This window comes from Lepidochelys kempii, chromosome 25 (assembly GCF_965140265.1).
Source record: "Lepidochelys kempii isolate rLepKem1 chromosome 25, rLepKem1.hap2, whole genome shotgun sequence".
NCBI classification, from domain to species: domain Eukaryota; kingdom Metazoa; phylum Chordata; order Testudines; family Cheloniidae; genus Lepidochelys; species Lepidochelys kempii.
The window spans coordinates 2,566,914-2,592,388 of record NC_133280.1 but is presented as its reverse complement, the minus strand read 5'-3'; the positions used below and the strand labels follow the sequence as shown (position 1 = coordinate 2,592,388).

At 46.8% G+C, this 25,475-nt stretch overlaps 1 protein-coding gene across 1 annotated transcript in view; it reads left to right on the top strand.

The window, feature by feature from the left end:
• Nucleotides 1–31: 31 nt before the first annotated feature.
• LOC140903308 (excitatory amino acid transporter 5-like) overlaps nucleotides 32–25,475 on the top strand; it is a 77,800-nt gene continuing 52,356 nt past the window's right edge. Inside the window, exons 1-2 of the mRNA XM_073324406.1 lie at nucleotides 32–208; nucleotides 10,491–10,570. Of these exons, the coding sequence (XP_073180507.1) occupies nucleotides 32–208; nucleotides 10,491–10,570 (257 nt within the window). The remainder of the gene's footprint in view (nucleotides 209–10,490; nucleotides 10,571–25,475) is intronic.

The following is a 25,475-nucleotide window of genomic DNA, read 5'->3' as shown; positions in this document are numbered from 1 at the left end:
AGTGGAACTTTCTGGACCTCTGAAGAGGATCATGTGGGAACGTATTAAAAAAGCCTTGTTAAACTCACTTTCCGTTAGCTGCTCGGCCATCTGGAACTGGATCCGAGCTTTCTGGAGAAAGAATGGCCTCTTGACTCTTTCGATGCTCTCTGTTGTAACTGGATGCCTGCTCGGATTTTCGCTAAGCGTTCTGGAGCTGACAGAGCTGGTAAGTGGCAGAAACACGTTGTATGGGCAAAAAAATTGGGGTGGGATCACAGGCGGGGGGGGATGTTTCAAACTCTTTGGTGTAAAGGAGCTGTTGCTATAACACTTCTTTTGTGTAGAAATGTGTTAAGCCGCACTAAATTAAACCTCCCACTATGAATTGTGCAGAGGAAAACACCCGCTCATCTCATCCCTGCTCCCCAGCAGAGCTGTAGCCGCAGAGCCAGCCCATTAGCAGGCTCTCTTAGAACTAATGCTTATTTATTTTCACAAAAGGTACTGATTGGCACAGCCTGAAGGTTTGCATAGGAATCCAACCTAAACTGCAACTGCCAGACTAAAGGCCCCTTTGGTGGGGAATCCTCCATGCAGTCTCAACGTTTCTCCACTTACTGATCTACAGAAATCATTCACTCACAGTGGGGCAAACCCTGCCCCTCCCTCTGCTAGGGCGGTGTCCCTGTCTGAGGAACCAGTGCAGTTCCATTGCACAAGGTGGGGACAGGGCAAGCCAGCATGGTATGCAGCCCAGTTCTGCAAGGGCTCCTTGTCTGGCAGTGTGCAGATAGGTGTAGGACACTGTGTCCAGTTTTGGGCCCCACACTACAAGAAGGATGTGGAAAAATTGGAAAGAGTCCAGCGGAGGGCAACAAAAATGATTAGGGGGCTGGAGCACATGACTTATGAGGAGAGACTGAAGGAACTGGGCTTATTTAGTCTGCAGAAGAGAAGAATGGGGGGGGGGGGAGAATTTGATAGCTGCTTTCAACTACCTGAAAGGGGGTTCCAAAGAGGATGGATCTAGACTGTTCTCAGTGGTGGCAGATGACAGAACAAGGAGTAATGGTCTCAAGTTGCAGTGGGGGAGGTTTAGGTTGGATATTAGGAAAAACTTTTTCACTAGGAGGGTGGTGAAGCACTGGAATGGATTCCCTAGGGAGGTGGTAGAATCTCCTTCCTTAGAGGTTTTTAAGGTCAGGCTTGACAAAGCCCTGGCTGGGGGATGATTTAGTTGAGGATTGGTCCTGCTTTGAGCAAGGGGTTGGACTAGATGACCTCCTGAGGTCCCTTCCAACCCTGATATTCTATGATTCTATGATTCTATGACATGGGTAGGTAAGGGGAGAGGCAGGGCTAGCTTACCCAGTGCTGTCTGGTCTTTCCCTGGGAGAGGCTACGCCAAGTTACTCCACCAAGGAGCTACAGCAGCCTTGGGGAATAGTTCATTTCACCACCCCCTCTCCACACATCTGCCCTGTTCCTGGTTCAGTTACTCAGGCTCGCTGCTGGGGGCAGGATTTTCTCCACTGTGCAAATGAGCCAGGTTCTGTTGTCATAGTACTTAGCACATGCATAGCGCTTTACATCTCTGTCCAAAGTCTGAGGAATCCTCCCACCAGCTCTGGGAAGTGTGTCAATAAATAGTGAGCCCCATTATAGGGATCTGGCAACTGAGATGAAGAGATTTGCCCAAAGCCACACCACTAGTCAGTGGCAGAGGTGGGATTAGAATTTAGCAATTTCTGATACCTGCCATCATGCTGCCTCTTGTCTGTGAGCTTCTTGTAGAGGAATTAACTGAGCCAAAATGTAATGTACTAATCCGATCTTTCAGCATTTCCCAGGACCCTTTGGACCATGGACAAGGAATCTGGCTCTGATGCAGTGCTAATGAATAACATAAAGTTAAAAATATGTGTTAGATTCATTGGTTCTCTTAGAATATACAACAACTCTCTCCCGATTTTTGACAAAGGCATTATTTTAGCTGGCTCTGATGCTAGGTAGCTGAGAGGCGCCTTTGTTTGGTTGTTACCTCTCAGAGCTCCGCTCATTCTGGAACAACCTTATTTAATCTGGCAGGATTTAGAAATGTCTGTCACTTCAATTATGTCTCCCAGCATGCTGCCCATAGCAGAGATAAGCTGGTTACTTAAGTGGAGCAAGCCCCAAGCCTGGTGATTCTCAGGGCCCAGTGACACCCCATCTGACACATCTGCTGAGCTTTGGAGGGAGTCTCCCTGCCTGCTGAGCGTCTGTGCCCAATGACCCACTGAGGTTCAGTTTGCTGTGTTCCCGTGCCCAATGAGCCCATGTGCCCCAGGGCTAGGGCCCTATCAAATTCATGTTCCATTTTGGACAATTTCACAGTCAAGGATTTAAAAAATCATGCATTTCATGATTTCAGCTATTTAAATCTGAAATTTCACGGTGTTGTAACTGTAGGGGCCTTGACCCAAAAAGGAGTTGGGGGGGGGTCACAAGGTTATCGTGAGGGGGTTGCGGTATTGCTACCATAAAAGGTGATGCTAGGGAGGGGCAGGAATGGTCACATGCCCCTCCCCAAAAAGAAAAGGAGGACTTGTGGCACCTTAGAAACTAACAAATTTATTTGAGTATAAGCTTTTGTGAGCTACAGCTCACTTCATCGGATGCATTCAGTGGAAAATACAGTGGGGAGATTTATATACATAGAGAACATGAAACAATGGATGTTACCATACACACTGTGACAAGATGATCAGGTAAGGTGAGCTATTACCAGCAGGAGAGAGAGGGGAAAAAAACCCCCACCTTTTGTTGTGATAATCAAGGTGGGCCATTTCCAGCAGTTGACAAGAACATGTGAGGAACAGTACTGGGGGACTGGCCTGTCTCCCAAGATCTGTGAGAGTGATGGGTCGTCCTTCAGGACAGGTTGTAGATCCCTGATGATGCGTTGGAGAGGTTTTAGTTGGGGGTGAAGCTTACGCTCAAATAAATTTGTTAGTCTCTAAACATCACCTTCGGCCCTCAACTAAAACCTCTCCAAAGCATCATCAAGGATCTATGACTTGTCCTGAAGGACGACCCATCACTCTCACAGATCTTGGGAGACAGGCCAGTCCTTGCTTACAGACAGCCCCCCAACCTGAAGCAAATACTCACCAGCAACCACACACCACACAACAAAAACACTAACCCAGGAACCTATCCTTGCAACAAAACCCGTTGCAAACTGTGTCCACATATCTATTCAGGGGACACCATCATAGGGCCTAATCACATCAGCCACACTATCAGAGGCTCGATCACCCGCACATCTACCAATGTGATATATGCCATCAGGTGCCAGCAATGCCCCTCTGCCATGTACATTAGCCAAACTGGACTTGACTTGAAAGGTTGAATCATCACTTGGACCTCTGGGTTGACTAAATTGGGGTCCATTAAGGAAGCATGGATAGCCGACATTTGTGCTCCGGTGTCCCTACACCCTGTGACCTTCTTCCTGCCCACACTCACAGCTTCCCTCTGCTCTGAGGGTATCTGGGAGGTATCTGGGCCTGAGGACCTCTGGTGTGATTCTGGTGCAATGAACTGTAATCTGTTGGAGTTCTTGGGGCAGTTGGCCTTTACATGCCCCGGCTTGTTACATTTAAAACATTGTTGAGCTGATGGGTCACTGGGGCGAAGTGGGTTGCTGGAGAACGGTGTGGCAGGATGATAAGGTGTCTGGAGTGTTCCTTGGGGTGTAGTTGGGACCTTGGGCTGCCCCCAGTAGTAGGGTGTGGTCTGGGGGTGTCCCTTCTGGTATCCGTTTCAACTGCAACCAGGGTTGTTTCTCTCTCCTCCCTCCACTTGTTTTGTTCCAGTTTGCCCCGCCTCTCTGGTGGTCTGGGACTGCTCGTATTGATCAGCATAAGAAGCAAGACTTTCTGCTGAGTCCATTTTCTTACCCCATAAACACTGTTTTATATCCTCCTTGGACATATTCAGGAATTGCTCCTGAGTCATCAAATCACACATTCCTTCAATGCTAGTTACCCCCTTCCTTTGACCCATTTATCTAACAGATCCTTCATCTGGTTTATATAAGCCACATTACTTAGTCCAGGTCCTTTCTTAAGGGCTCTAAATTTTACTCTGTAAGTTTTAGGTGTAACTTGAAATTGTTTTAAAACCAAATCCTTGAATTTATTATAGTCAGAAGCCTCCTCAATAGGCATCTTATTGAATATGTACTGTGCTCTTCCAGTCAATTTTGTGACCAATGTGGTCACCTTGTGAGTTTCAGGAATTTGATGGAGTGTGCACAGTCTCTCAAAGGTGAGAAAATATTCAGCAATATCACTGGATTCATCATACTGTGGACATAGTTGCTCCCATTTGTGGATTGTTGGGGAAGGATTGTTTGGGTTATCCAGTAGATTCCGCTCAGCCCTTACCTTCTCCAACTCCAGTTCATGCTTCCTCTCTTTTTTCTTCTCCTCCATTTTTTTAGCCTTTGCCTCCATAGCTCTCCTGTGGGCAGCTTCCCTTTCATTTTCTTTGGCTGCTTGTGCATCCATCTCCATCTGTCTGAGTTCTACTCATCTTTTATGTTCCTTTTGTCTTTCCTCAGCCCCAGATCTGGCTAATTCCAGTTTCTGTTGGGTATTGCTTTCTGTCATTCTAACCTCTCTGTGTTTAACCTAGCTATACCCGAGAGTTAGAAAGAAAAAAGCAACCTGGCTTGTAAAATTTTGCTGTGCTGTAACCTGATACCTTTTTTTTTTTTCTGATAGCTGGTCTCAGGCTACAGAAAAATCCTTTTGTTATGCCTGCTGCTCTGTCCCCCAGGCAGAGAGACAGACTCTGCAGCTGCAATCACCTTTTACAAAACCTTTTAAAATCCTGCTGTGCTTCTGGTTCAAAATGATCTAAAAATGATCCCACCGCTCTGCCACCATGTCAGGGTTCCTTCCCCACTCTGAACTCTAGGGTACAGATGTGGGGACCGGCATGAAAGACCCCCTAAGCTTATTCTTACCAGCTTAGATTAAAAACTTCCCCAAGGTACAAACTTTGCCTTGTCCTTGAACCGTATGCTGCCACCATCGTTTTAAACAAAGAACAGGGAAAGAGCCCACTTGGAGATGTCTTCCCCCAAAATATCCCCCCAAGCCCTACACCCCCTTTCCTGGGGAAGGCTTGATAAGAATCCTCACCAATTTGTATAGGTGAACACAGACCCAAACCCTTGGATCTTAAGAACAATGAAAAAGTAATCAGGTTCTTAAAAGAAGAATTTTAATTAAAGAAAAGGTAAAAGAATCATCTCTGTAAAATCAAGATGGAAAATACTTTACAGGGTATCCCGATTCAAAACACAGAGGATCCCCCTCTGGGCAAAACCTTAAAGTTACAGAAAACAGGAAGAAACCTCCCTCTTAACACAGGGAAAATTCACATAAAACAAAAGATAAACCAACCCGCCTTGCCTGGCTTACCTATACTGGTTGCAATATTGGAGACTTAGATTAGGATGGGTTGGAGAAGATGGATTCCTGTCTGGCCTCTCTCAGTCCCAAGAGAGAACAACCATGTAAACAAAGAGCACAAACAAAAGCCTTTCCCCCCTCAAGATTTGAAAGTATCTTGTTCCCTTATTGGTCCTTTGGGTCAGGTGCCAGCCAGGTTAGCTGAGCTTCTTAACCCTTTACAGGTAACAAGATGTTGCTTCTGGCCAGGAGGGATTTTATAGCACTGTACACAGAAAGGTGGTGACCCTTCCCTTTTTATTTATGACACACCTCATTCAATTGGTTTGCTGTAGGGCTACAGCGTATTCGCCCTATTCCCAGAGTAACATTGTGGTGGGCTTGCTATGCAACAAGAGAGCCACTTCATGCTCACATTGGAAATACAGAAAGTAGCATTGATGGCAATGTTTCCACTGCAAAGCGTTTGCCAAGAAATGATAAGGACAAAGTGTTGTTAGCTGCTGTCTCCCACCAGGTGCAAATACACAACAGCCGTGCAGTGATCCTGAGTGTCACCTTATTGCACCCATGACTGCTGTGGCTGCATGTTACATGGATACATACTTCAATATTATTTCTCTTACAATATGTGGATACCTAATAGGGGCTTATAAATTACAAGCTCTGAAAATACTGCATACAGAGTGGGGTATTAGAAGGTATGCTGTAGTGTAGACAGTGGTGGGCTGGAAAGTTTTGGCATATTGTGTACAGTGGGGTATTGGAAGGTATGCTATACTGTATTGTATATAGTGTGGTATTGAAAGGTATAGCATATTGTTGCACTTCGAAAGCTAGGGGTATAATTAATCTGTTGTAATTCCATTGACTCCAGTGAAATTACACCAGGGGTAAAATTGGCCTAGTGATTTAATTCTTTTTCTGTACTGCTGCAAAAATATCTTATGACTTACATTGTTCCAGAAATCCTTAGCAAATATACATTAGTTATTGTTTGTTCCCTGCACTTTAGTGTAACAAAAACTAAAATGAAAAGAGAAATTTAAGGCTGAAGCCATAAAGCCAGTAGGTCAAATGTATAATTGAAGTGACTGAGCATTAATAATCATTAATAATCTGGAGGATGGCATGGATTGCACCCTCAGCAAGTTTGCAGATGACACTAAACTAAACTGGGAGGAGTGGTAGATACGCTGGAGGGGAGGGATAGGATACAGAGGGACCTAGACAAATTAGAGGATTGGGTCAAAAAATACCTGATGAGTTTCAACAAGGACAAGTGCAGAGTCCTGCACTTAGGATGGAAGAATCCCATGCACCGCTACAGGCTAGGGACCAAGTGGCTAGGCAGCAGTTCTGCAGAAAAGAACCTAGGGGTTACAGTGGATGAGAAGCTGGATATGAGTCAACAGTGTGCCCTTGTTGCCAAGAAGGCTAACAGCATTTTGGGCTGCATTAGTAGGAGCATTGTCAGCAGATTGAGGGACGTGATCATTCCCCTCTATTCCTCATTGGTGAGGCCTCATTTGGAGTATAGTCTCCAGTTTTGGGCCCCACACTACAAGAAGGATGTGGAAAAATTGGAAAGAGTCCAGTGGAGGGCAACAAAAATGATTAGCAAAAAGAAAAGGAGTACTTGTGGCACCTTAGAGACTAACCAATTTATTAGAGCATAATAGTCTCTAAGGTGCCACAAGTACTCCTTTTCTTTTTGCGAATACAGACTAACACGGCTGTTACTCTGAAAAATGATTAGGGGGCTGGAACATTTGAATTATGAGGAGAGGCTGAGGGAACTGGGATTATTTAGAAGAGAAGAATGGGGGGGAATTTGATAGCTGCTTTCAACTACCTGAAAGGGGGTTCCAAAGAGGATGGAGCTTGGCTGTTCTCAATGGTAGCGGATGACAGAACGAGGAGTAATGGTCTCAAGTTGCAGTGGGGGAGGCTTAGATTGAATATTAGGAAACACTATTTCACTAGGAGGGTGGTGAAGCACTGGAATGGATTACCTAGGGAGGTGGTGGAATCTCCTTCCTTAGAGGTTTTTAAGGGCAGGCTTGACAAAGCCCTGGCTGGGATGATTTATTTGGTGTTGGTCCTGCTTTGAGCAGGGGATTGGACTAGATACCTCCTGAGGTCTCTTCCAACCCTAATCTTCTATGATTCAAGTATTTGATGCAAAGTGGAACAGCTCTAACAGGAGCGATTGAGAGAGGCCCAGGCCCAAAATGCCCAGTGAGTAGGACACTCACCTGGGAGGTGGGGGACCTGCATTTAATTCCCTGCTATAAGTCAGGCAGAGGAGGAATTTTAACCTGGGCCTCCTACGTACCAGGTAAATGCTTTAATCACTAGGCTATTGAGTGCAGGGGGAACCTCTCCCCCCATTTTTTGTGAGAAAGGCCTGGCCTGCCTTAGGCACCTCTATTTCCAGGGTAGAGCTGTGCAAATAATCAACTTTTTTGGTTTGGAGGCAAAACAAAAAATTGAGGAAAAAATGTTTTGGGTTAAACCAAATGCTTTGTTTCATTCTCAAGGGTTGTGCTTTTTTTTTTTTTTTTTTTTTTTTTTGGCTTTTTAAAGCAACTAAATGAAAAATCAAATAAAATTCTAAATGAAAAGTTATTTCAAGTCTAAAAGTCACTGTTGTATTTCAAAAATGCCAGAACAAAATGTTTCTGCTTTGTTTGGATTTTATTTATTTTTACCCAAAAGAGAACATAGCATTAGACCAGAACACCGAGCTTTTCAATCAGCCTTCAGACACATAAACCCAGTGATTCAGTTTAGTGTCACGGTTTGTCACCTAGATTAAAATGTGAAGAGGTGCTTAAATAAGCCCTGGCTGGGATGATTTAATTGGGGATTGGTCCTGCTTTGAGCAGGGGGTGGGACTAGATGACCTCCTGAGGTCCCTTCCAACCCTGATATTTGATGATTCTATGATGATTCTGTGTGTTAGATCCTGAGTTGCACCTGCAGGACACTAATGGCCATCGCGAAGAGCACTTCATCTGCACCTGGTAAGACGAATGTGACCTTTTCTCCAATAGTGACCATGCCACAGTTATCCCGATCTTTGTCATCTCAAAATTAGATTGCTGTAAAATGCTGTACGTGGGGCTTTTCCTTGGAACTATTCAGAAACTGAAGCTAGTGAAAAATGCTGCAGCCCACTCAAGTGGAATTGCATGCTGGGAACTCATAAGACCAGTGCTCCGCGATATTCACTGGTGTGCAATAAGCTTCAGAGTAGAATTAAAGGTGTTGATTTTAACCTATAAAACCCTAAATGGAACCTGATTACCTGAGAAACTGCCTTTCTCCCCAGGACACGCTGCCACAGTTGAGGTCACCAAAGGCACTGGAACACCCTCGATACACAGGAGACGTAGCCACTGGCAGGATGTCATCCATGCAGGGTTCTTGCTTTTGGAACTTGCTCCCTGCCTTTGTCTACCAGATCCCAGTTTTGTTACTCTTCCAGGCATGCTGCAAAGCCCATAGTTCCTCCTTCATTAAGGATGCTGGGGGAGGGGCACTTAGGCAGATCTATTTACAGGCAGTCCTTTAGTCACGTTCATGTTATGATTTTTAATGCATGGGGTTGGTACCCAGAACACTGACTGACACCTATGTTGCGTCTCAAAGTTTTGAATACATAGATGACCAGACCAATATGCTTACCAGATTACTTTTGCTCCCTCATGTGGATCTACAATTTATTTTGTGCATTGGGCAACTAGTGAAAAGGTTGCACCCAATTGCACTTGATGTCACTTGCAATTGCCTGTTTTACATATGCAAATAAGGCCCAACTTCTTGAGAGCATGTAACCCTTCTGCCAGGTGGAGCCAGCAGCAACCTCACTAGCTGCTCGTTCTTCTCACCACCTCTCCAGCCACTCATTCCCCAGCCCACTGTTAGTCGCCTTCTGCTACCACCTGCCTCTCTGCTGTGACCTCTGCACATCCCTCTCTTAGTGATTTTCAGCTCTTTGAAGGCTGGGCAGAGACACTGCCCCATCTCAACTGATTTCAGCTCTCAGTGATGGAGCATTTAAAATAACAAAAGAGGCTCCTCATGAAGCCTATTTAGCTCTTTCTTTGAACAGTGGGAAGGAACAGGTTAAACCAGACCAGGGGAACCCTTGGGGAGGGTGTACAATCCTTTTAGCTAGGATACCTGTCCCCACCCTTCTTACCTTCCCAGGGCTCTGGCATTCGAGCCCCTGGCTTAATGAGGTCCTTTCAGCTGAGGGTGACCCCCCCTCATTTGGGACACCTTAAGCACAGTTCTACTCCCCTTTATCCATACAATAATAACACTGGTAACAGCATTTCACTACCCCTGCATTCAGTACTAAAGTGATTTGTAAGCCAACACCAAACAAAGTTGATTACACCACTCTATCTGCTGGATATCTCAGCGGAGTAGGTGTGTTCATGTTCATGCGTCCAATGAAGTGAGCTGTAGTTCACAAAAGCTTATGCTCAAATAAATTTGTTAGTCTCTAAGGTGCCATAAGTCCTCCTTTTCTTTTTGCGGATACAGACTAACACGGTTGCTACTCTGAAACATGTAAATACAGTTTGTTCTTGAAGTCTCTCCCCCTCTCAGCTAGATGTCAAGGAAGAATTCATTCAGACCCTGCTTACATCTATAACCAACAATGTCCAGGAATTAATATTACTAATAGTTGTTGAGAAAGTGATTCTGATTATTGCTACAGGACCATGGGGACAGTGTACTTCCAATGACTCCTTCAAGTGCAGTAGTCTAACATCCTTTTCCATCTTTGCCTTCATTTTATTACACTCTATTTGTTGTCCATATTGCCAGTCCCAGTACTGGACAATGGGGGTGGGTGGGGGGGAGAGAACAGATTTTTAAAAAGATACAAAGTTGGAATTAGGGATCTGTTGCAAGAATGAGAATCTGTAATTTTTCTATCTTTGAACAATGTGTATATTTCCATTATTTACATCTTGCCAGCTGATTCTCCTGCCTGATCAATCTTTGTTCTTTACACAGGAGAAGCAATACTTTTCTTTTCCTGGAGAGCTCCTTATGAGGATGTTAAAAATGCTGATTCTACCCCTCATTACTTCTAGGTAAGAACAATTCTCTTACTTTAAGAATAAAAAGTCACTTTTATTAAATTGTGCTGAGCAAATGTATTTACAGGAGCCAACCCATCCTCTTTACAAAGCCGGATAGAGGGAGACACTCAGATCCTGAAACCATCCTCTAACCAAGGATCAGTAGGTTGCACATTTGCATGCATTGACATTGTAATATATATATTTATATTTATTCAGGCATGACTTATCAGAAGCATATTTGTGCCCATTTTTAAGTATGCTGTAACAAACTCCAACATGGAGTTTACTTACTGAAAGTACTTCTCTGCCGCCTTTCCAATCTCACTGCTCCTATTCTTTTTTTCATGGTGATAAGTCCTGAGAAGATGGGGAACAAGTAGTAACATCCTCAAATTAATTGTCACTTAATAAATCATCAACATGTGAAAAGGAAATGCAGAAATGTAAAAACAGTTTCAACAGCTCTGTGATGGTGATACTTTAAAGTTGATACCGGAAAAGTAGGAATCCAGAAGATGCAGGTTTCTTTCCTTCTCCTTTTCGTGCAACAGAACAGAGTTTACTCTATTGGGGATCGATTTATCGTGTCTCGTTTAGACACGATAAATCGATCCCTGAATGCATTCCCAGTCGACTCTGGAACTCCAGCTCACGAGAGGCGGAAGCAGAGTCAATGGGGGAGCGGCAGCGGTCGACTCACTGCCATCCTCACAGCTAGGTAAGTCGCTACAAAAGTTTTTTTCTCCTGCTTATAATAGCTCGTCTTAATTAATTAGCCTCTTACAGTTGGTATGGCTACTTCCACCGTTTCATGTTCTCTGTATATATATATATATATATATATATATATATAGCTTCTTACTGTATGTTCCATTCTATGCATCCGATGAAGTGCAGAATGGTGGTAGAATGTGCATCTGGACTTTTAAAAGCACGCTGGCGCAGTTGACCGACTCAGTTAGACCTCAGCGAAACCAATATTCCCATTGTTATTACTGCTTGCTGTGTGCTCCACAATATCTGTGACAGTAAGGGGGAGACATTTATGGCAGGGTGGGAAGTTGAGGCAAATCGCCTGGCCGCTGATTATGCACAGCCAGACACCAGGGCAGTTAGAAGAGCACAGCAGGGCGCACGGCGCATCAGAGAAGCTTTGAAAACCAGTTTCATGACTGGCCAGGCTACGGTGTGACAGTTCTGTTTGTTTCTTGATGAAAACCCGCCCCCGTGGTTCACTCTACTTCCCTGTAAGCAAACCGCCCTCCCCGCCTCCCTTTGATCACCGCTTGCAGAGGCAATAAAGTCATTGTTGTTTCAAAATCATGCATTCTTTATTAATTTGTCACACAAATGGGGGGATAACTGCCAAGGTAGCCCGGGAGGGGTGAGGGAGGAGGGAAGCACTGGGTGGGGTGGAGGAGGAGGGGAGGATGGAAGGACAAGGCCACACTGCATTTCAAAACGTATTGAATGCCAGCTTTCTGTTGTTGGATAGTCCTCTGTGGTGGAGTGGTTGGGTGCCAGGAGGTCCCCCCACCGCATTCTTGGGCGTCTGAGTGAGGAGGCTATGGAACTTGGGGAGGAGGGCGATTGGTTACACAGGGGCTGCAGTGGCGGTCTGTGCTCCTGCTGCCTTTCCTGTAGCTCAACCATACGCTGGAGCATATCAGTTTGATTCTCCAGTAGCCTCAGCATTGCATCCTGCCTCCTCTCATCATGCTGATGCCACCTCTCCTGTCACTCGTCCCTCCTCTCCTCTCGCTCGTCCCTCCTCTCCTCACCTTCATTTTGTGTTTTCCTGGACTCTGACATTGTCTCCCTCCATGCATTGTGCTGGGCTCTTTCAGCATGGGAGGACTGCATGAGTTCAGAGAACATTTCATTGTGAGTGCGTTTTTTTCGGCTTCTAATCTTTGATAGCCTCTGGGACCGAGATGATAGGGGGAGCATTGAAACATTTGCCACTGCAGGAGGGAAAAAAGGGAGATTAGTCTTTAAAAAGAGACATTTTAGAGAACAATGGGTAGACTCTTTGATGGTGAGCCAAGCTGTTAACATTACATAGCACGTGTGGTTTCTTTACAAGGTCGCATTTTGCCTCTTATATCAAGGGCCTGCCGGTATAGTGTGAGAGATCACACATGCAGGGCCGGCGGGCAACAGAATTCGGCTTGCAGACAGCCATGGTAAGCCACAGTCTTTTGGCTTCTTTAACCTTCCTACCATGTGGGAATGGTTTCAAACAGCAGCGCCCCCATTTCCCATACCAAGCACCCGTTGGATTGGCCATTTAAAAGGAGGGGCTGCGGTTTTCGGGTTAACATGCAGCACAAACCCAACTAACCCCCCCTCCCCCCACACACAATTCTCTGGGATGATCACTTTATCCCTCCCCCCAACGCATGGGTAACAGCGGGGATGATTTCTGTTCAGCCACAGGCAAACAGCCCAGCAGGAACAGCCACCTCTGAATGTCCCCTAAATAAAATTCCCCTATTTCAACCAGGTGACCATGAATGATATCACTCTCCTGAGGATAACACAGAGAGATAAAGAACAGATGTTGCTTGAATGTCAGCAAACACTGGGACCATACGCTGCCATACTTTGTTATGCAATGATTGCAGACTACATGCTACTGGCCTGCCATGGTAAAGTGACCTACCACGGAGGACGGAATAAGGCTGCCCTCCCCAGAAACCTTTTGCAAAGGCTTTGGGAGTACATCAAGGAGAGCTTCACTGAGATGTCCCTGGAGGATTTCCGCTCCATCCCCAGACACATTAACAGACTTTTCCAGTAGTTGTACTGGCCGTGAATGCATCCCAAGTCTTCAGGGCAAATTAATCATTAAACATGCTTGCTTTTAAACCGTGTATTATATTTACAAAGATACACTCACCAGAGCTGCCTTCTCTGCCTTCGAGGTCCGGGAGCCCGGGTTGGGAGTGTTGGCAGGGTATTGGCTCTAAGGTGATAAACAGTTCCTGGCTGTCGGGGAGAACGGTTTCTCCGCTTGCCTGGTGTGCACTATCTTCAACCTCCCCCTCCTCATCATCTTCCTCATCCCCAAAATCTTCATCCCTATTGCGTGAGACTCCCGCCTTGCAGGAGTCCACGTACAGGGGTGGGGCAGTGGTAGGGGTGCCCCCTAGAATTGCATGCAGCTCATCATAGAAGCGGCATGTCTGGGGCTCTGACCCCAAGCGGGCATTTGCCTCTTGGATTTTTTGGTAGGCTTGCCTAAGCTCCTTAAGTTTCACACGGCACTGCTGCAGGTCCCTGTGATAGCCTCTGTCCTTCATGCCTTGGAGATTTTTTCAAATATTTTGGCATTTCATCTTTTGGAACGGAGTTCTAATAGCATGGATTCGTTTCCCCATACAGCAATCAGATCCAGTACCTCCCTTCGGTCCATGCTGGAGCTCTTTTGTGATTCTGGGACTCCATTGTCACCTGTGCTGAAGAGCTCTGCATGGTCACCTCTGCTGATGAGCTCACCACACTAGCCAAACAGGAAATGAAATTCAAAAGTTCACGGGGCTTTTCCTGTCTACCGAGTCAGTGCATCTGTATCAAGTGGAGTGCCCCAAGGGTCGGTCCTGGGGCCGGTTTTGTTCAATATCTTCATAAATGATCTGGAGGATGGTGTGGATTGCACTCTCAGCAAATTTGCGGATGATACTAAACTGGGAGGAGTGGTAGATACGCTGGAGGGGAGGGATAGGATACAGAAGGACCTAGACAAATTGGAGGATTGGGCCAAAAGAAATCTGATGAGGTTCAATAAGGTTAAGTGCAGGGTCCTGCACTTAGGACGGAAGAACCCAATGCACAGCTACAGACTAGGGACCGAATGGCTAGGCAGCAGTTCTGCGGAAAAGGACCTAGGGGTGACAGTGGACGAGAAGCTGGATATGAGTCAGCAGCGTGCCCTTGTTGCCAAGAAGGCCAATGGCATTTTGGGATGTATAAGTAGGGGCATAGCGAGCAGATCGAGGGACGTGATCGTTCCCCTCTATTCGACATTGGTGAGGCCTCATCTGGAGTACTGTGTCCAGTTTTGGACCCCACACTTCAAGAAGGATGTGGATAAATTGGAGAGAGTCCAGCGAAGGGCAACAAAAATGATTAGGGGACTGGAACACATGAGTTATGAAGAGAGGCTGAGGGAGCTGGGATTGTTTAGCCTGCAGAAGAAAAGAATGAGGGGGGATTTGATAGCTGCTTTCAACTACCTGAAAGGGGGTTCCAAAGAGGATAGCTCTAGACTGTTCTCAATGGTAGCAGATGACAGAACGAGGAGTAATGGTCTCAAGTTGCAGTGGAGGAGGTTTAGATTGGATATTAGGAAAAACTTTTTCACTAAGAGGGTGGTGAAACACTGGAATGCGTTACCTAGGGAGGTGGTAGAATCTTCTTCCTTAGAGGTTTTTAAGGTCAGGCTTGACAAAGCCCTGGCTGGGATGATTTAACTGGGAATTGGTCCTGCTTCGAGCAGGGGGATGGACTAGATGACCTTCTGGGGTCCCTTCCAACCCTGATATTCTATGATTCTATGATTCTATGATCTGAGTTGAGAGTGCTGTCCAGAGTGGTCACAATTGAGCACTCTGGGATAGCTCCCGGAGGCCAATACCATTGAATTGCGTCCACACTACCCCAAATTTGACCCAGCGAGTTCAATTTCAGCACTAATCTCCTCATTAGGAAGGAGTACAGAAACTGGTTTTAAGAGCCCTAAAAGTCAGAAAAAATGGCTTCGTAGTGCGGACGGGTGCAGGGCTAAACAGATCTAACGCTGTTAAATCCGACCTAAACTCGTAGTGTAGACCAGGACTAAGTCTAATGAGACTAATCAATTAAGGTGGGCTATTATCAGCAGGAGAAAAAAAACTTTTGTAGTGATAATCAGGATGGCCCATTTTAAACAGTTGACAAGAAGATGTGAGTAACAGTAGGAGAAAAATTAGCATGGGGAAATAGTTTTTAGTTTGTGTAATGACCCATCCACTCCCAGTCTTTATTCAAGCCCAATTTGATGGTGTCCAGTTTGCAAATTAATGCCAGTTCTGCAGTTTCTCGTTGGAGTCTGGTTTTGAAGTTTTTTTGTTGAAGAATTGCCACTTTTAGGTCTGTAATTGAGTGTCCAGGGAGGTTGAAGTGTTCTCCGACTGGTTTTTGAATGTTATAATTCTTGACATCTGATTTGTGTCCATTTATTCCATTTGTCCGGTTTGGCCAACGTACATGGCAGAGGGGCATTGCTAGCACATGATGGCATATATCACATTGGTAGATGTGCAGGTGAACGAGCCCCTGATGGTGTAGCTGATGTGGTTAGGTCCTATGATGGTGTCCCTTGAATACATATGTGGACAGAGTGGCAACGGGCTTTGTTGCAAGGATAGGTTCCTAGATTAGTGTTTTTGTTGTGTGGTGTGTAGTTGCTGGTGAGTATTTGCTTCAGGTTGAGGGGCTGTCTGTAAGCGAGGACTCGCCTGTCTCCCAAGGTCTGTGAGAGTGATGTGTCGTCCTTCAAGATAGGTTGTAGATCCTTGTAGATGCTTTGGAGAGGTTTTAGTTGGAGGCTGATGATGACAGCTAGTGGCGTTCTGTTACTTTCTTTGTTGGGCCTGTCCTGTAGTAGGTGACTTCTGGGTACTCTTCTGGCTCTGTCAATCTGTTTCTTCACTTCAGCAGGTGGGTATTGTAGTTGTAAGAATATTTGATAGAGATCTTGTAGGTGTTTGTCTCTGTCTGAGGGGTTGGAGCAAATGCGGTTGTATCTTAGAGCTTGGCTGTAGACGATGGATCATGTGGTGTGGTCTGAATGAAAGCTGGAGGCATGTAGGTAGGAATAGCGGTCAGTAGGTTTCCGGTATAGGGTGGTGTTTATGTGACCATCGCTTATTAGCACCATAGTGTCCAGGAAGTAGATCTCTTGTGTGGATTGGTCCAGGCTGAGGTTGCTGGCGGGATGGAAATTGTTGAAATCATGATGGAATTCCTCAAGGGCTTCTTTTCCATGGGTCCAGATGATGATGTCATCAATGTAGCACAAGTAGAGTAGAGGCGTTAGGGGAAGAGAGCTGAGGAAGCGTTGTTCTAAGTCAGCCATAAAAATGTTGGCATACTGTGGGGCCATGCGGGTACCCATGGCAGTGCCGCTGATTTGAAGGTATACATTGTCTGCAAATGTGAAATAGTCGTGGGTGAGGACAAAGTCACACAGTTCAGACACCAGGTTTTTAGATTCCTTATCATTTTCCATTATAAACATTTTGTTCTTACTATTTTTTTAAAAGAACTGATGTCTCCATGGTTTACATCAGGAGCTTGAAATTAGACAGGGAGTTAGTCTTGGGGTCTTTTGCTCTTCCCAAGAAAAATCCACCCACATTTGGTCAAATTATAAACTACCAAAATCGCTGTTTCCCATCTGTGTTTTCCTTAGTAGAGTTTGCTCCAGGCTTGCAGCTAAAATAGTTGGGGGAAATAGTATGTGATCATGTAATTAAAAACTCATCATAATTCATATACACAAGGAAACAGAATTAAGGCTACACAGGAAACCATACTTCTGTTATTTCCTAACTTTTGAGAGCTTGACTTGACAATCATAATGTTCTTTTAACAGTTTTTTTTTTAAAGTAATAGCATATATGCACCAGGGGATTCACTTAAGCTACTTTTGCAAGCCAAAACTCAGTTAAAGATGAGGAAAGGTTGAAAGTGTTTGAATGGAGCCCGACTAGTACCAAAAACCAAGAGAATGCTTATTTTACAAAAATTCATCATCTTTTTAAAATACCCAAATGTTAGAATGTCTTGAAGTGAATCGGGCTGGCTGGAAAACAAGAATTACATTTCACCAAAAATGTGAAGGTTTGATGCAGAATGAACACAACAAGACCTTTTGAAATTGTTCATGACAAAAAACAGAGAAAGTTTCCTGATTCAGAGCTGAGCCGTGAACGTAGGTCCCATCAGCGGGTTATAGTCAGGCTCTGTAATGCTTTCTTAATGTGTCCTGGTGGAGCTGTTCCACTTTGTAAAGAGAATTAAATATCTATTGGATCAGAGCATAAAGATCTAGCTTTGCCACCCAGTGGGTAGCACACTCATTGAGACGTGGCTCTGAGGTTTTTAATGTGGCACAGATGTTTGTACTGACAGCACATAATTGCATTGCACAGGTCTTAAGGGGACAGCTGTGGGTTTTGACAGCTAGGTGGGGAGCAATTGGGGCTTTTGGCACATCAGACGGCAGGGCAGGGGAATTGGGTTTCAGAATTAAGCCCCACTGAGAGGAGAGGAAACAGGGCACTGCTCTGAGCTACTGTTTCAGGCAGTCTTCAGACTCAGGCAGACAGCTTCACTCGGGTAATGCTCAGTTCAGAGTTTCAAGGTTATATCACAACCATGAGGCCTAGTCCGGGATCACATTTTGTGTCAAGAGGTGGCTTTTGCAGAAAATACGGCATTACAAATAGCCCTGGGTATTATGCCTGTTGCCTCTTTCCTGGGCAGTAGCAGACTTCAGGGGATTTCTGTTGGAAGACAAACCTGTGACACAGAGTCTGGTTATTTTCTTAGCGTAACCTGTTTTATTTATACCTAAACGCCAGTCCTGGAACAGACATAGTCAAACAGCATGCAGGGAAATTCCCCTTTTCAGGAGTCTCAGCCAAAACACCAATGCCAAGTTCCTAGGGCATAATTCTGCTCTAAGAATTTACGTGAGTTACAGGGAGCAAACTGACTACTGTTTGCAACAGCTTCTCAAAATAGAAACTACATCATAAAAGTAACAACAATGCAGCATTTAGAACTAGTAAAACTATGTAGAATAGCACCAGCTGGTGATTGCTTTTACAACATGCCCGTGAAAGACATATCACCTTCAGAAGCCGGGAAGAGACACCATGTCCTACATAAGCAACAGGTGTAGCCAGTGCAGCCATCCCAGTATGACCTCCCTCCCACTCAGAAATGCTCCCTCTGGTGCCTCTGCCCCCCACACTCCTGAGCACTGGGAGCCAGATTATTCCTGGGGCCCAGACAGAATTTTGCTCAGGGACCCAGGTTACCTGCCCGGCTGCCCCAGATTTGAGTGGGGTTGTGACCCCATGTGCCAGGTTACAGTGCCACTTATTCAGATTTGGCCTGGCTGCAGCGATAAGCTGCCAAAATCTTAACAACTGGTTCCCTCCTCCCCACATGAGGGTGTCGTGGCTCACCCCCGCCCCCAGGGACTCCTGCCCCATCCACCCCCCTCCCCTGTCCCCTGACTGCCCCCAGAACTGGGCAGGAGGGTCTCGTGGGCCACCGTAGTGGGTGCCCACCCCGCCCCTAAGAGCCAGAGGGACCTGCCGGGGGCGAGGTGGGGAGTCCTGGTGGTGCTTACCTGGGGCAGCTCCCAGGAAGCATCTGGCAGGTCCCTCTGGCTCCTAGAGGCGGGGGAGCATAGCTGGGGGGGGAGCAGGGGGAGCGGCTGCTGCCCCCACTGATCACATCAAAAGTGGCGCCTTAGGCGCCGACTCCGTGGGAGCTCCAGGGCTGGAGGCCCCAGGGGGAGAATTTGGTGGGTGCAGAGCCCCCGGCAGCTCCCCGCCCCGCGCCCGGCTCCAGCTCACCTCCTCTCCACCTCCTCCCCTGAACGCGCTGCCCTGCTCTGCTTCTCCCCCCCCCACGCTTCCCACAAATCAGCTGTTCATGCTGGAAGCTGGGGAGGGCTGAGAAGCAGGCGGCGGCTTCACACTCAGGCCCAGGGAGGTGGAGGGGAGCTGGGGTGGGGAGCGGTTCCCCTGCCCCCCCCCAGGTTACCTGCTGCGGTGCGGGCAGCCCTCCTTGTGCCCCCCACCTCCCACCCCAGTATGCCGGAGTTCAGACCAGCCCACTAGCTTTATGCGTCTGAACCCACAAAAGCTGCATGGAAAAGACCCCCGCGAATGGCCTCGTACATGCTGTAGGGATATCCTGGCTTCCAACCTCACCCGCCTCAACCTTAACATACAGCAGTCTGCAACATCGCCAGAAGACCTGATCCAAAATGTACATGCTACACTCTACCTGCAGGAGACTGAATGAATGGATGGGAATCAAGTCTTCTCTCCATTTTCCCCCACCCGCTTGATAACCTGATTGGCAAACTAATTCACTCATCCCAAACCAGGATTATTTGCATACGAATCGCTTCTTCAGCCCTTCTGGGATTGCAGTCAGACAGCTGAGGGTAATCACGGTGTAGAGGGATACATGTAGCTGGGCAGCAGAGAATGAGGAGGATGGTCATTTTGGAGTGGGGAATCTGAATTAAGTGCACAAATTCCTTACGTTGATGTTTTATAGGAATGCCCATACAACCCCCCAGGTAGAATCGCTCTAGTTCTATCCCATTCCCGGCTGCCCCCACTGCCCTTTACACTGACACAATCCCCTTTACTCTGGAATGAGGATACCCACGGTGTAATCCCACTGCCAAAAGCAAAAGAGACTGCACAACACACACTGTCTTTTGTCAGTATTGCTGTGTGATCCCGTTTGATCATCCAGCACTGACTGCCCTGGCAGATCCAATCAGCAGCTTTTACACCTATACACCGTGAGTCCAAATTGTCTCTGGCATGTGCCTATGAGCAGTGACACGTGCCCCTCACAGCATTAGCCTCCTCTCATTTCCATTTCCAGCCCGCTCCAGTGACTTCCCTGCAGGAAGCCCACCTGATCATTTGCTACCAATAACGTTGCATCTGAAGAAGTGAGCTGTAGCTCACGAAAGCTTATGCTCTAATAAATTGGTTAGTCTCTAAGGTGCCACAAGTCCTCCTTTTCTTGTTGTCAACATAGTACAGGCACTGTCAGTTACAGCTCCATGCATTGCACCTGGCTGAAGATGGAGCTTCGGAGCTTTGTTTTGGCTGGGTATTTTACTTGCCCGTTCGATGCACAAGTGTTGTCCTTTCTATGAACTGTTGTCAATTGGTTCCTGTGTAATGTGTTTCCAGAAACTAACCACTGGATTTCTTTATTCTTTCCTGGCTTGGCGCTGGTGCTATCTGAACTACCTTACCTGGCATTCAGCTTCGTGGTTTGTGTTTGTAATTTCCTTTTTTTAAAAAAAGTGTCACCCTGTAGAATTATGGATATAAATAATGACATCCACATAAAATATTTAAATTTAAGATTAAATTTGAGAAATTAGTGCCTCTAATCACCAATATTTAGCTTTGTTGAACACTCTGAAAAATTGATTCCTGATTCTAGAGAGGTCATTAGAAAATGTTCCAGGAATTTGTTCATAATTAATTCTTTCACAATATTTTTCATCATCTAATGTTTCACATCAGAGTCTGATTTCTATTTTTCCTTTCAGTTATATATATTAGGGTTTTTTAAAAAACATTTTTTTATAGACTGTGTTCTACATTATGGCCACATCTGTGAATTTTTGGGAAGTTTATATTTTTTTGAATCAGCGCTTCTAAAATTGCTTTCCTCTTAGAATCATAGAATCATAAAATATCAGGGTTGGAAGGGACCTCAGGAGGTCACCTAGTCCAACCCCCCTCTTCCTTTTATTGTTTCAAACTCCTTGGCCTGATTTGTGGTGTTGTTGTTTAGGGGGTTCTACACTCTCATGTCTCCCTCCATGTGCTCGCCAAGCTTAATGACAAGTCTGAAATGTTTTTGACACATATAGGGATCATGGTGGACAGAGTGCAGTACCCCTGTGCAGCCCAAGTCTCTGGAGGGCAATGGACTGAGCTTAGCCAGGGAGCTCTGCAGGACTCTGGGAACTAGGGAAACAAGGGGTCAAAGATCTCCGCAGAGCTTAGGAACTCTGTGGGATCCTAGATCCACGAGCTCCCTATCCGCTTTCTGTGAATCAACTTTCCACTCCTGTGCTTCTGCAACCTCCCCACCTCAATTCCTGCTCCACTTCCCACCTCTGAGTTCCTGTGGACTTTCTGAAGTTCACGGGGTCTGCTGTAGAACTTAGCAGGCCATCAGAAGCCATAGGCCCAATGTGGACTCTGCTAGAGTCCACAGGAGACAGTCCTGCAGACTTTAGAAAAAAGGTGGGTTCTAGAGAAAAGATAATACAGGCTGGGGCTGTGTTTTAATCTCTGGGGCATATACTCAGAGCTGGGCCGAAGGAAGGGCAATATGCAGCCCCCTGACCATCCCTGGTCTGCCCACTCCTCCTATCTGGCCCTCCCAGATTTTATCCTGCTCCCCTGCATGCATCCCTAGGCTTCAGACTTTTGCAGCAAGGAATGGTGGTCCAGAAAGATGACCTTCCAAACTTGGCCTTCCGAACTTGGAGCAAGCATGATCTGGGCCTAACGCATTGCAGGGCAGCCATCTCTCTGCACACTCTCCAAGTCAGAGCCCTTTGGCCAGAGATGGCTGGCAGAAATGTACTTAACTGCCTTGTTCACTGGAGCAAATGCAGCTGTTTGACAATGTGCTGGTTCAGAGTACTGTAATTTCATGCTGGAGCTGCTGACAAATAACCAGAGCAACGGTTCACATTAGCAGGATGTTGAGACCTTTATAGACCAGGTTTGTTTAAAACAGCCCATGGTCTAGTCCTTCCGAAAGGCCACGTCTATGCCAGCGGACGTACAGCTGTATAGCTGTGAGCTGGAGCTGCTCTGTTCTGCCAAGAGAGAGAGAGAGAGAAAACGAGCTTCTGTGAACATCATAAAACCACCGCAAGGAGCAGCAGGAGCAGCTCTCCCACCAGCACAGTGCTGTGCACGTGAGCCCTTATGCCGGTGAAACGTATGTCACTTGGGGCGGGGGGTTTCCACACCCCTGAGCGACATACGTTTTGCTGACATACGTGGCAGTGTAGACATGGCCTGAGGCTCTGTCTACACCACTGTAGTGCTTCAGTAAGTGCAGCCACTTCCTACAGCAATGAGAGAGGCTCTCCTGGCGTTGGCGGTCGTCCACCTCCCTGAGAGGCGGCAGCTCGGTCGATGGAAGAAGTCTTCTCAACCTACCATGGTCTACACTGGGGTTAGTTGGTTTAACAGTCTCTCAGGGGTGTGAAATGTCGCTATGCAGATGTAATGGTGTGGTGTAGACCAGCCCTGCATGTACAAGGAGTTTGGATGTGTAAAAACAAGCCCATTGGGAGAGCTCAACAAAGGCTTTTGCAAAATTCAGAAACATTCCATTTTCCTGTAACTCAGGAAGAGCTCAGGACCATGGACATTCCAGACTGCCTCTGATGGGTGACTTGTGGTAGGTGCCCAGAGGGCCAAGTGCCCCTCTAGCAAGGTCAAGTGCCCCCAGCAGCCAGCCTGGGTGGGGAGAGGAAGGAGCAGGGGCAGGGCCAGAGCCTCTCCTCTTCCAACCCCACTGCCTGGGAGAGTGCCTGGCTGTGGCAGCAGCAGGCTGCACCCCACCCAGACTCAGCGTCTGAGCATGCCTTGGGGGGCATGGGGGGAGTCCGACTCGCTCAGCCGCTGTCCTGGGGACCAAGCCTGGAGGGAGGCAGCCCGGCGCTCTCCCAGGCAGTGGCTCCAGGACCTGGCTGCCAGGAAGAGCCGGGGAGAGCCAGCGCAGCAGGAGGACAGACCCCCCCCCAGGTAACGTGGGATTGGGAGGGGACGGGGAGAGCACAGGGGCCCCGAGCTGGGGGCAGGAGGGGAGGAGTCATGTGGGGAGGTCACGTGTCCGCCCCTTTGTGTCCCTCGAGACACCAGGCAATGGGATCCCCCGGCTCGGATGCTTGTTGGATGATAATCAGGACCAGCTGCCTCAGAAGAAGGTGCAAGAAACCTGTTGTATTAATTTCAGTGAAATAAATGGACACAGCCAGTCAAAGATGCTCACCTGACCCTGTCACTGTACAACACTGAGTTTTAAACCGAATGTGGGGTTCTGAGTACAGAGACCCCAGCTGGCTTAGTCCCATGGAACACAAAACTACAAATCTCTCTGGCCTTTTATTAAAGATCGAGAAAAAGAAGGAAAAACAGCTAAAGCCTTAAAAATGAAAAGTGTTAAGTAAGGCTTTGAACAGCATCCCTTCTTCCTTTCCCTTAACTGTCGAGAGTTTTTAGAAGGAAAACCCCCCTGTCTGGCAGTCTCTTCGACATATGCAGTGTAGCTGTAGCTGTATAAGTCCCAGGAGATTAGTGAGACAAGGTGAACTGCACCCCCCTTAGCTCTCTAGCCCTTAGATGGATTAAAAGTGGGAAGAACTTTCCTGGTTTGGGACGCGTGAGACAGAAAAAAGGGAGATGAGCTGGAGCTGTTGCTGTTAAAGTCCGATCCTGTTTCCCAGAAAATAAAACAAACCAGACCCCAACGGGGAGAGAAAAGAACAGCTGGGAGAGAAAATGCAGCTTCTCTATAATGACGCCTGTTCAGATCCTGGCAGTGGCAGAGTGGCCCCCAGGACCCTGGCCAATTGGGGGGGCTCTGGAAAAATGGGCACCCCTGTGCCCTGACCTGCTCCACCCTCCCTGGCGCTCCTGCCAGGGAGTGGGGAAGGGAGTGACCTCACAAGTGGAGAACCAGTGTTGACAGGGCCAATTCGATCAGGCTGGATGTAGACATGCAGGTGAATGAGCAACACTATCAGAGGACCCAACCACATCTGCCACACCATCAGGGGCTCGTTCACCTGCACGTCCACCAATGTGATCTGTGCCGTCATGCGCCAGCAGTGCCCCTCTGCCATGGACATTGGCCAGACCGGACAGTCCCTATGTAAAAGAATAAATGGACACAAATCGGACATCAGGAATGGTAACATACAAAAGCCAGTAGGCGAACACTTCAATCTTCCTGGACATTCTATAACAGATTTGAAAGTAGCTATACTTGAACAAAAAAACTTCAGAAATTGACTTCAAAGAGAAACAGCAGAACTAAAATTCATTTGCAAATTTAACACCGTTAATTTGGGCTTGAATAGGGACTGGAAGTGGCTGTCCCATTACAAAAGCAGCTTTGCCACTCCTGGAATTAACACCTCCTCATCTATTATTGGGTGTGGATTACATCCACCCTGATTGAATTCATAGAATCTCAGGGTTGGAGAGGACCTCAGGAGGTCATCTAGTCCAACCCCCCTGCTCAAAGCAGGACCAATCCCCAAATTTTGACCCAGATCCCTAAATGGCCCCCTCAAGGATTGAACTCACAAGCCTAGGTTTAGCAGGCCAATACTCAAACCACTGAGCTATCCTTCCCCAGGCCAACACTAGCTCTCTGCTTGTGAGGTAACTCCCTTCCCTTCATGTGTCAGTATATAATGCCTGCATCTGTAATTTTCACTCCATGCATCTGAAGAAGTGGGTTTTACCCACAAAAGCTTATGCCCTAATAAATCTGTTCGTCTTTAAGGTGCCACCAGATTCCTTAAAATTTGTTGCCTTTCAGTTTCACTGACTGTCTCATTTATGAGTCATAGACCATTATGATCTGACTTCCTGCCTGACATGGTCCGGAGAATCTGAGAACTCCTGGGTCACCTTATCTAACCCTCTGTCATGTCACTGCTTATTTCTCTTGTCTCTGAGGCCTCACATGAAGTCTCTCCAGGCCTCTAACCATTTCTGTTGCCCATTTCAAATGGCATGACCAGCATTGGACATGGAATCCCAGGCGGAAGACGCCCAGTGATTGATATAATGGCTGACACGACCCTATTTTCAGCATTGTTCTCCGTTCCTGTCATAATGGAAGAGAACATGTTGTTTGCTCCTTGTCCAGCCCTGTGCACTGAGCAGATGATTGAGCTCAATGAGCTTAAGTGGATTGGAGTTCAGGACCTTGGCGGGGTGGCAAGCACCCTGCAGATCTCATGGCCAGTGGGGGCTCTGCCGGAGCAAGCACTGCATGGAGCTGGTGACTCGGGCGGTCTTTGCCAGAGACATGTCTT